This window comes from Trachurus japonicus, chromosome 7 (genome assembly GCF_045865225.1).
Source record: "Trachurus japonicus isolate A0001 chromosome 7, Traja_1.0".
NCBI classification, from domain to species: domain Eukaryota; kingdom Metazoa; phylum Chordata; class Actinopteri; order Carangiformes; family Carangidae; genus Trachurus; species Trachurus japonicus.
Window position 1 is genome coordinate 25,181,486 of NC_140913.1, and position 12,204 is coordinate 25,193,689.

At 40.2% G+C, this 12,204-nt stretch overlaps 1 protein-coding gene across 28 annotated transcripts in view; it reads left to right on the plus strand.

Moving 5' to 3' along the window:
• The first annotated feature begins 8,842 nt into the window (after nucleotides 1–8,842).
• Nucleotides 8,843–12,204, plus strand: part of LOC146984852 (membrane-associated guanylate kinase, WW and PDZ domain-containing protein 1-like) — a 91,089-nt gene continuing 87,727 nt past the window's right edge. For 25 of the 28 annotated variants that reach the window (XM_085782331.1, XM_085782333.1, XM_085782332.1 and 22 more), the window contains exon 1: nucleotides 8,936–9,730. In XM_085782331.1, the coding sequence (XP_085638457.1) occupies nucleotides 9,433–9,730 (298 nt within the window). In that variant the 5' untranslated portion in view covers nucleotides 8,936–9,432. Of the gene's footprint in view, nucleotides 9,731–12,204 lie in introns of all 28 variants that reach the window. The other 3 variants (XM_085782354.1, XM_085782375.1, XM_085782346.1) reach the window with 3 other exon arrangements.

The window sequence follows — 12,204 nt, forward strand, 5'->3', positions numbered from 1 at the left end:
TTTGCTGTAATCTTGTTAATTAAAGACCAGTGTTGGGAACGTTACTTTTAAAAAGTAATTAGTTATAGTTACTAATTACTTCTCCCAAAAAGTAACTGAGTTAGTAACTCCACTACTTCACTATAATAGTAACTAGTTACCAGGGAAAGTAACTATTGCGTTACTTTTTCTTTCTTTTTTTTAAGTTTAAATATGTCGAAGAATTTGGATTTTTTTTCTCTCATTTTTAAATTGTATTTTATTGTTTTCATATATTTCACTGATCGCAATTATGGAACGCGAGTGTGTGTTTTATTGAAAGCGAGGCTGGTGTGCCTATGAAAATAGGTTACAGTGGGTTTTTTAAGTGCTGTGGCTACAAGCAAATCTCATATTGTCTCTGTACAAAGACAACAAAGACCTTTTTAAATGTGAAAACAGCGGAGACCTATTCAAGATTTGCGTTTAATAACAGGCGAAACACCGAAATTAATTTATTCATGGCCACATTAAGTGAAATTATTAACTTTACCGATTATCCATCTGATTATCTGTCCTGCTGCGAGCGCACAACTTCTCAGGGTATCCGCGGATCCTTAAAAAGTCTCAAATTCATGTATCTAAAATTAAGGCCTTAAAAAGTATTAAATTTATTAGAAAATTCTAAGATGGTCTTAAATATATAATATATAATACACAGCATCATAAAATATGTATGCACTTAAACTTTTATATGAAATAACAGGGTATCCGCGGGGTCTTAAAAAGTGTAAAATTTGAAAATCGAAATTTTAGGTCTTAAAATGTCTTAAATTTGTTGAATTATTGTGTTCAAGTCTTAAATAATTTTAGACAGGTCTTACATTTTCGTATGCCCACCATGGGCGAGCATTTCACTCGCATTTGCCCCTAAAAAAAACAAACATGTGTGAACCAGGAAAATCACAAAAAGAAAGAGCACAACCTGCGATTGGTCAAAAACTACAAATCCCACAATTCTCTGGCCTCAACAATAACAGTAGTTAGTGTAAGTAAGGGAGAGTGGAGCTGTCGGTGAAAAGAGGAAACAACGCCACGTCTGGTCCTGTTCTATGTTGTTCGTTCACACCGTCACCGTTTATTCGTTACGTCCGCGGTGTAAAAGGCCGTGACGCAAAGACGCGATTAGGCGCGAGACGCGGTGGACGCGACTTTTTTTTTTGCGAAGCAATACACCCGATTTGTTTTGGGCGACGGGACCATCGCGTCTTCGTCTATTTCCCACCAAACACGAGGAACGCTTTTTTTTCGCTCGAGTTCTGACGCGCGACCAAACGCGAGATACGCGGTTTAACGCTCGTTTTGACTCGTGACCATTTTGTGTAAATTTGCGTCTTCACGAGCTCTCCCATTTTCACAACAACAACAACAACAACAACAACAACATTTCTGCTCTCTGCTCGCAGCTGTAGCTGCTCTGGAAGTCCGAGACACTGAGGCCAAACGCCGCCGTCGTTCCGGGCTGATGAGCTACAGAGACTTTAGAGTCTAAAGGAGCAGTGCGTCGCTGTGTCGGACTGTTTGGATATAATGAAGAAGCTGCACAGAGTCAGGTGAGCAGAAGCTGCACAGCGTCCTGCTGTGCTACCGGAGCTTGATATGGAAAAAAAAAAAAAAAAAAAAAAAACCGCCAGGCGCACGTCGCGGTGGAGAGAACAGCTGAGTTTTCCTCCTCCAGCTGAACAGCTGATCTGTGGTGAAGACGTACAGAGACCTGCCACAGTGTCACGGTGCATTAATATAAACTCTGTCCTCAGACTGTCCTGGCTGTCCCTGAACACCACACAGAGACAACATGGAGCTGTGTGACAGGTTGAGTTTTATTTATCATGATAATTAATACATACTTACTAACAAGCCTGTAAGTTCAACACATCAGTATGCTACTGTGATTTAACTAGCCTAGTTAAATAAAAAGATGTAGTTTAATACCATAATATATAGGGGTGACCAAAGGCCAATGTATTTACTTCATGTGTCAAATATTGTCTGCAGGCAGAGACGCTCAGAGAGAAAGTGTGTGTGTGTTCTTGTCTTTTACCTCAAGGAGATTAAAGTAGTGTCTGTTTCCACTTTGAAAACGCCAACTTTTCCTCCGATCTCTGCAGCTTCCCTCTGCTAGTGTGTGTGTGAGGCTAAACTGCGTGCGTGTGTGGTTTGTGTACAAACTGAACACTGCCTCTGATTGGCTTAGCATGAAACCTTACTCTGCCTCAACCAATCATCATCACTTATGCGGTTGTCTCGTCTCGTCCCTCCCTCCTCCCCCCTCCCCTCACCAAAGGAGAGGAGGAAAAAAAAAAACAGTTTAGCAGCTTCTGTGGCTGAGATGTCTTGTACAATATGGGATCGTCCCGTATTGAAAAATAAAATGCACTGTCCCTTACAGAATCAATACAGGATTCTATCCCTACTATAATGCTACACTATACGTTTAAAGGAAAAGTTTCATGAGACATAGTGGAGAAGTACAAATCAGAATGACAGGCAAGTTGTCTGTTACTGTCACTCACAGTCATTGATGCCCTGGTTGAGATATATGAAAAATTATATAGTCTATGAAAAAAAGTGACAAGGAAAAGTCAGGCCCACTTGAGTATTTTTTCAGGGGAATTACCCACATTTCAAAACACATAGACTTTGTGGCATTACAGCTGCAGGTAAATTTCCTATTATAATAAATCATTTTGAGCTGTGTCTCTTGATAAAAGTATAACATTATTCCAAACTTCATTAGTTAATTGAAGTTGTGCAATTTGCCAAGACAACTCACAAGCCATTGTGTGTAAGCAAATATTTTGTAAATTGAGAACTGGGGTTCAATGAAACACATTCAGTTTAAACAGCATGGTCTCTCTTTTATTCTCTGACCGCCACAGCAAATCAATACAATGTTTGACTTGCTGGTTAATATTTAATCACTGTGAATTGATTCATGGCATTCCCGAGGTTTGGACGGCCAATTACTGTCACTCATAAAAATAAACACAGTCTCGGTTAAACAATGCTGTAGGCTTAGCATTCTTTATTTTGCCAGTTTGTTACCACAGGCTCGCCTTTATGTACCACTCAAAGTCAGGCTTTTATCACTTATAAAATGACCAGGTAAACAATGTGTTATAAATGAGCCTGCAATTACATAAATATAAGATTTAATCTGACACGTAGATGAAATATGAATAAAACTATAATTTTACTTTTGAAATTTCTCATTCATTAGGCTTGATTGATGTCTCCCGATGGTACATTCAGACTTGTGGTGAAATTCACTCTTGTGGCAAAAAGCAGGCATGACAAGAAATATTGTGTGCAGCTGGAGGGATAACAACAGCGGTCCAGAAGGTTGCAAATTACACAGCTGTAATTAGACACTTCATTGTTCATCTTCACAGTTTCTATTAATCCCTCCTGATGATTGTTATTGTTTTCCTCAATCTTCTTCTTCTTCTTCTTTCCTCTTCCACGGAAATCCTACTTCCCAGAAATGTCCGGTCCCATGCCAGATTTACTCAACTCCAAGGACATGTCAATTCTTGAGAACATTTTGAATTCTGCTTTCATGGGAACAACTGCAGTCAATGTAAGAATGGCATTTTTAAACATAATTTTTCTCTTATGAAGCAAAACCTTTATCGTTAAAAACAAATCACCAACATTTCCATGCTGTCAAGATGCAATTTATGTATTAACAGATTTTTGTTTAGAAAACAGAATTTCTGACATTTTGACAATTTTTTAAATCTGTCTTGACAACTGCTGCCTGGCCTGTGACTCCCTGAGTCGATTTGTGAGGCCACACACCAACTTCACTTCCAGCTAATTAGCTCAGTGAGTTAGGAGCTGGTTATTGGTGTCAGAGGTTGTGAGTTTAAGCCCCAGCAAGGGTGACGATGATGACACATAAAATGCCAGATGTCCTCAACTGGAAGCACAAAAGCGCAGCAGCTATAATGGGCTCTACGCACAGCTCCACTACTTCCTGCTGCTCCTCTGTTTCCTGTCTTACATTATTGGAAACTGATTAATCCAGGTGTGTCTGACCATTGTGACTACTCAGACACACCTGGTTTAATCAATTTGTCTAATAATGTAAGACAGGAAACAAAGGAGCAGCATTAAGTTCAGGAAGTAGTGGAGCTGTGCATAGAGCCCATTTTGCTTGGATTTCATGTCTGATATGGTATACTAATTAAATAATTGTAATTAAACTCAATTAAGAGGAAGTGAATGTGGGTGGTGTATTAGCTTCTACCTGTTCTGAATATCACTCTCTTGAACTTGAATATTGTTCCATCGTGTCTTATTTGCACAACTGCTGCTGAAGCTTATGTTAAAGCTTAGTTGGTACAGCTCGACTGCAGAATAGTCCTGTACAATAATAGTCACTCTTTTCACATGCATTCATCTCTGTTTACATATATTTTTTTAAAAAGAGCAGAGAATCATTTCTGGTAATTGTGCTGCTTGTTTTTGTGTATAAATTATTATGCTGTCTTCTTTGTTACAGGATTGATTCCTTTGTGGTTACTGTCATCTTTTCCTAATTTGGGATAAACATATTGAGGCCATTTTAGACATTTAATCTTCAGACTCAATGAGTTTAATTGTTTGTAACATGTTTTCTGATTCTGTTTTCTGTGTCTCCCCTTTCAGAAACCCTGCACACACATAAACCCAAATTCAAACTTCTGACAAAGGTGCCTCTGTTGGACATGCTGATGAGTTGTTTGTTCAGTTTTTTCTGTGTTAATATTAACTATTGGTCTATATGACGTGATCAGTCAGTCACTCCAGTCAAGTCCAAAAATTCATGAGAAAAGCTACAGTACAGTCAGTCGTTATCTTTCTTTTAAGTCATTTTACCTTGTACCATCACAGAGCGATGGTCATGTGATCACAGGGCTCTACACGGTAGAAGTGACATCGGACTCACCAGCCGAAGCCCATCAGTCATTACCTGTCATCACTGAGAAAAACATGTGTCATGTGACTGAGAGTGGGGGAAATGACAGTGCTGTATGTTGTGTTCACCTACCCACACTCACTACACACACACACACACACACACACACACACACACTGGTCCATAAGATTCAAGTTAATGCTTAGAGCACAATAAAGAGGCAGCCATATTCTTTGAGCAAATACCTTCTATATAACTGGCGTGGGGGGAGGCAGAGGGTAAAGGTGACACAGTTGAGTCAACATGAACACTCCCAGCACTTAACACTGAGATGAAATGGGATGGAAAGCTGCCTTTCATGCTCTGCTATCCAGGCCAGTGCCCTCACAGCCTGTGGGAGAGTGCCAGCAACTGTACTTTATCTGAACAGGCAGGAAACACAGAGAGCCTGTTTTCCCCCCTCAGTGCCATGTGTTTCTCACCTGATCCCGCCTGACTCTTTCCAAACTGTAGATGCCACATTTATTTGCATCATTGTAAATAATGTTACTTTTGGACTTTAACAAAGACTCTCTTCTCTCTGTCTAAAATCCAATTGGTTTTGCTTCTTTTTATGGAAAATCATCTTAAAAAGGCTTGTTTCAGATAAAATGAAAAAAAAAAAAGCATAATGAATGCACAGTGGAAAAAAATGTCAGTAAACTTTATTAGATCAGCCATTAAGTGAAATGTCTCCTTTATGAATCACATTTACACCAACACCTTTTACAACTAATGTTTCCCAACATACAGTAAGTCTATTGTTACATAAGATATAATTTATCATTAAAATGGTCTGTTAATTTGGTGGTCTGGTGATCAACAACCTGAGAATAAGATGAAAATAAAAAATAAATCAAATTTGCATTAGTTCAATGTTTGGAGCATTACATATCAGCTGAGTCTTTTCTTTTGTTGTCATTGTGTATTTTCAAATTGATGGAGATAGAGTGGTTTCTGGATTTGATTTTGTCTTGTTTGTTTGCATGTGTTGTATAAGCTATCAGGGCTCTGTACAGGTGTTTCCTGTAGACATACAAAACGTTAGGGATATCCGACTTTCGGGTGAAATTTCAGAATGCATCTAAAATGCACTGTAACCTTTACAGGTGAACTTAATTTTATAACCATCTCTAAACTTTTGAATGCACATGTCCAACTCTTCAATGTTTCAGTACTTGTTCTAATAAGGCAATTAACTGGCGCAAATATCACAACAAATGCCTGATCCATGAATCCACCACTAAATGTTCTTGTTTAATAGCAGTTTGTATTGAAACACTTCATCATACTGTTCACATTTTGATATCATGAGAACAGAGGACACAAATCCATCAATGGTACCTGGCCACAGGGCCGTTGTATAGGGGAGAAAGGTGATGATAACTCTAGGGGCCCAGCGCCCAGTGGGGCCCATAAAAAACCCCAGTAGTCTAATCTTTGTATGACTGATTTATTCTGCGTAAGACCCTGACTAATACTCATAGTACACTGTAAAAACTCAACATCTTTCCAAGAATATTTGTCTTATTTCTTGTCCAAATGTCTAATTTCTAGTCAAAACTAATCTCTTTCCACTTAAAATAAGACTCATTACCTATAAATGAACTTGTTTTTAGATCATTTTCACTTAAATTCACAATAAATAGAAAAATCTGCCAGTGAAAGTAAGTTTTTTGTGCTTGTAATAAGGAAGAAAAACTTGCTCCACTATCAGATTTTTTTCTACTTATTCCAAGTGAAAATATGCTTGAAAGAAGTAAAAAGTGTCTAAAAACAGCTACTTTTAATATGATGAGTCTTATTTTAAGTATAATGAGATTTGTTTTGACTAGAAATTACATTTTGACTAGAAATAAGACAAATATTCTTGCTAAGATACTTGAGTTTTTGCAGTGTAATGCTGCATTAGCATCAAAACAAAGAAGGCTAAATAAAAAACGATAATACATACATAGTCTAAGAAAAAAAAAAGGAAAAGTTAGGGGGAGGGGCCCACTTTAAGGGGGCCCAGAATTCCTAGCAACGGCCCTGCCTGGCCATGTTAAGGCTTCAGATGGGATGTTGTCAAAGGGAAGTGTCCACTGAGCTCAGAGTGTCACACAGTGTCATCAGCAGGTTGAACAGAGACACAGAGAGACCGGAAGAGTCACAGTAAGGCAGACATGACAAGTTATTAACACACTGACATTTTTTGTTGTGGTATATCCACCACTGTTGTGAGCTTTTGTTTCAATTCATTGTTTGAGATGAAGAAATTACAATTCTATACTTGGCTACTTCTACTTTCATGATATAATATCACTGTAGCATGAACCTTTTACATTTTCCATGAATTTCACCCGAAAGTCGAATATCCCTAACTTTTTGTGAGAAGTGTATAAAAACGTGCTTCATGTTAGGCCTTGTAATTTCTTCCAACACTGATGTTTGTTTTCCATGATGTCAGAGTGGTTTTATTCCGAGGTACTGGGAAAACTTGTTTAAAACTTGACTGCAATCAGTGACAGAAACTTAATGTGCAGCAGCAAGAAGGAAACTGCACTAAGTTATTTCTCATATGTCAGAATCAGAATGACAATTGAAAGACCCTCATGATATTTTTGAGACTGGATTATATTTCAGACCTTCCACAGCAACTTCATAAATGAAACGTTGCTGTTTGAAACTTGTTTCTGGGGATGGACTGTACTTTTAATATCAGTTCAGCGTTCTTGTTCTCAGCTTGTTCTCATTCAAGAGTTTTCTTTTACTATTTATTTTTGGCTGTCAAACACTCTGAGCCCAAATTACCTCACTGTTGTGACTGGAGTTCAGCTGCCAACTGTCTGATTTGAAACTAATTTTTACGACACCACCACTGCTGCCAAACACTCTTAAACACTGGAGCATGACTGAAATTTGTGATGGCTAAATTGGGCTGGTGTCTTATGTCTACAGTCCTGCCTTGATCAGATGTCCATCATGTCCTGTACTGTATATAACTGTGAATCGGAGCATACAGTCACTGTCATATATTCAACAAACACTACATCTGGAGTGTGAAAAATAGTGTGGGTTTGTGTTTCAATGACATTAACATTACTGTATAGTAATATGAAAAAAAAGATAAAATGATTAGTCCAAAGTCCAAATATTTGAATTTGGCCATATTTTGAATATGATATTTTTAATCCATGTTTTGTTGACTTGTGTAATAATAGATGAGTGGGCACCTACATATTTGAGTATTCATCAAATAAATCTCATTGATGAGATGACAAAGTGCCAGCACTTTTTGTCATAACATTGAAACAGTCTCTGTTCTGCTTTTAGTTTAAATTTTAGGTTTGTTATCATTATTATTACAGGATGTTAGAGTATTTTATATTATTAACGTCTGATGTCATACACAACAATACACTTTTTTTTTTCTTTTTCCAAACATTATTGTTGTTGTTGTCATTATTATTACAATAAAGTCTTTTTCCAAGGCAATGTGACAGGAAATTATCCATATACTTTTTTTTGTTTAGCCTATCCTGTGTGTGTTCATGCTCTGGTGAAATAATGACTGTACATTGTAAGTAATACACAATAAACCAACAATAACATTTCTGTCATTCATTGTAAAAACACAAATAAAGTGTAACTGAATACAGTGAAGTTATGAGCTGCTCTTGATCAGAAGTCACCTGCCCGCTGTTTGGAGTCAGGACCAACAACCTGAACAAACCTGCAGCTCTGAGAGAAACCCCGGGTCCCCGCGGTGTGTTATTCATTATTTATGAATAAAGAATCGCTACAGGCCGGAGCTCCTGGGGGATTAGACGCGGACTCGGAGATCGCTGTAATCCGTTTGGAAACGCGTGCAGGCTGGCGGGTTGGGGAGGAGTCTTACTGTAGGACCCGGTAGGTGTGGGCTCGGGGAAGGATTTTTCCTGGTCGGGTAGCAGCTGGACGCATGCGCCCCCCCTTCCCACTATTTCTCCATCCAGAGCGCAGGAGCAAATAGGATGAACTTGTCGTGCTACCTGCTTAAAGGCGCCGCTGAAACGGAAACACTTCAATTGTGCTGGAAAGTTTAAAAAAGAGGCATAAACACGTCGACAGAGGCGGAGGGAGAAGTAGAAGATTAATGAGAAGTGTGTTTCAGTGGAAAGCGGGTAATCAGAGAGCGGATTAGACCCCACAGCAGCGAGGAGTGTGTTGTTGTTGTTGTTGTTTGTCAAAGATGCGGAAACAACATCAGAAACAACAACCCGGGTTTTGATCCATCGGGATATTTAGCCGCGTTGGGAGCAGCAGCAGCAGCAGCAGCAGCAGCAGCAGCAGCAGCATGTCTTGGCTCAGGAGCAGGATGAAAATGTTGCAGCTCAGAGAGACACCCTGAAGTTTACTGACTTACTGTCGGGACTAGTCTCTGTGCTATGCATCGGCTGATTTCTGCACCATACCGCGGAACTAACGGGTTTGGTTGGACCTGAGTCACCATGTCAAAAGTCATTCAGAAGAAGAACCACTGGATTACCAAAGTGAACGAGTGCGCGGTTGTCCCGGACGCGTGTGGGGAGCTGAATGTGGAGCTGCGCGGCGGAGCGGAGAATGGAGAGTTTCCATTCATCGGGCAACTTAGAGAGGATGCTGTGGTTTGCCAGGACGGTAAACTCAGCGAGGGGGAGCTGCTGCTGGAGGTGGAGGGGCTGCCCGTGTCTGGATTACCCCTCTATGATATTATAGCTCTGATGAAGTGCTGCCAAGGGCCCGTCAGGTTGAAAACTGTGCGTCAAGGTAAGAAATATAAAAGTGGAGAAAGTCACAGAGATAGAAAAGTGTGCAAGTGTGCGTGGGATACCAGCACTCACTCACTCTCTTTCTCTCTTTAAAGAGCTCAGCAATCCCACTGGAAGTAGTTTCATAATTGCCATGTGGCATAGCATTATAAGCACATAACAATTTGTATGATTTGTGTGAAGTAGGGCAGGGGAGCACTCCTGCTGCTCCCCACATTCTCCCCACAGCAACATGGAGTTTTCACAGGCTTTGACATGAAGTTGCCCTGACAGGCCTCCTGCCCTCGTTTGTCTAACATCGCTAAAGCCACTCTGGGTCAGACCTACAGGGTCACAGATTAGGCCACTTTACACTGAGTCCTGCTCCAGAGCTTCATATAGGCAAGCTCACATACCTATAGGTGCCAGGCTCTTTATCTGACATGTGAATGAGTTCATGTACAGCTAGCTGCAGTGATTGTTAGATTACGATTTAGCTATGATTTAACTTTTAAAGTTTTATTTCAGTTCAGTCAGTATCTTTATACTGCTGGTCAGACAACAAGTGAGATCAAGTAAACTTGGATTGATATTAGTCTCTGTTTTCAGTTTGTATCATAGACCTGACAGTCAATCAAGGGAATAATCACCTCACTTTTGGTTCTTTACTTTCTCAGACTAAAGGCCTCTACCACTTCATGTGGGTGTTTATTTCCCTGCTGATAGTCGCCCACCTTAGAGCTTCTGTTCCTCAACGATTACTTTCATTTGATCAATACATTGTTTGGTTGAAGAAATGCGGGAGGCATTTCTTCAAGATAAAAAAAAAAGGATGAATAAGTGCCAAAATCACATTTGTTCAGAATCTTAGGGGATGTTGTCTTATGTCCTGTTTTTGCCACCAGCAGCCAGAAATTGTTGCAAAAGACAAATAAAAGTAGCAAATCATATCATTTGGGAAGCTAGAACCAGAGGCATGTGGTGCATTTTTCACTACTTTTGCTAAAAAAACAACAACAACAGGTGTAAGCGGGGAAAATATACTGATTACTCAGCAGATTGTTAGCTATACTTCTTTTTTCTCTAAATTAATATAGTGTTTGTGTAATCTGAGGGAGGGGGGCATTGTTTCAGGGAGATGGGCAGATGGGGTTATTTCTGTAAGTGCTCCCTGTGTGTTAGATGAGCTTGACCCATTGCCCACGGTCTGCTGCGTCTGCATCTGTCTGAGAGAGAGCCAGAGGGAGCAGGACAAGTGTCACAGATTCTAACTTCTCTCTCTCTTTTCGTCCCATGTGTTCATCGCGGTTTTGTTGCTTGCCATCTTATTGGCCAAATCTAGATTCTCTCCACCAGTGTGAATATTGAAAAGTCAGATATTTGTACGTTTCACTTCACATGTCTGTTTTATTCCCTCACACACTCACTCACACACTTACACAACATTTGACAAAGCTTGCCTTCTCTCTGGGGAAATCATTAACAGTGTTATATAACCAGGGTTTAGTTTCAGTATAGCATCATTGCCTTTTTAGTGTACTGTACGTCCATTAGAGGATGCACAATCAACTCTTGACCTCTGAAGCTGAAGTCTCGACCCCTGGGACAAGAGCTCAGCAGCACTAATGCTGCTTTGTGTTTGCAGAGCAGCCGTTTGTTTGACATAATCAGACTAGACTTGCACCGTGGGACATTTTTAATATCCACAGTTTTGTAATTATTCTGAACTCCCATTAACGGTTTGTGCTTCTAAACCCTAATGCAGCACTCTGGCCGTATACATTAAAGATATCCTGAGTCATCTTCGTGGCTTTGTCTTTAGTTTCTTGCTTGAGTCAGCAGCTTGTTCTTGTCTCTAATTAAGGGAGAGGGATATTCTTCAAGTACCTGAGTAGCTTTACAAGACCTCCATTGTGCCTCCCAGTCTGTCGGGCTCCCATACAGAGCCGGCCTTGGACGCTGATCCAAGCCGTCCCAGAGCAGATGACAGGCTGGCGGGATAGATTGGATATCTCTCCTCTATTAAGAGCTATGGGGTCTTGTTACAGGAGCCCGCATCACCTCTGCACTGCATGTGGAAACCCTATCAGTGTGTGCAGGTAGGAAGGTCGCTGCTGCGGTGTACTACAGCGCCCACAGGTGTGCTTCTCCCACTGAGGAATGCAGAGAGGAAAACCACCTGACTGAGGTCAGAGCATTCCTGTGGAGAAGGTGGAATATTACACCGCTGTGGTTTTGACTCTTATTAATCTCTGTAAACACTTCAGACTGGGAGGGAATGAAAGAGACGTGAGACAGCGTATTCTTTATACTATAATAATGTAATAGAAGTGTTTCTATGTCAGGTTTCTGTATGTACATGTTTACCTTTTAATCTCACAGACCCAGTGTGCACAGTGCACCATCAAAGGTATGCAGTATTAACTGTTAGCAGTGACTGTGTGCAGTGTACCCATGCACGTACAGACAACTTACATCCACACTGAAGAAGAT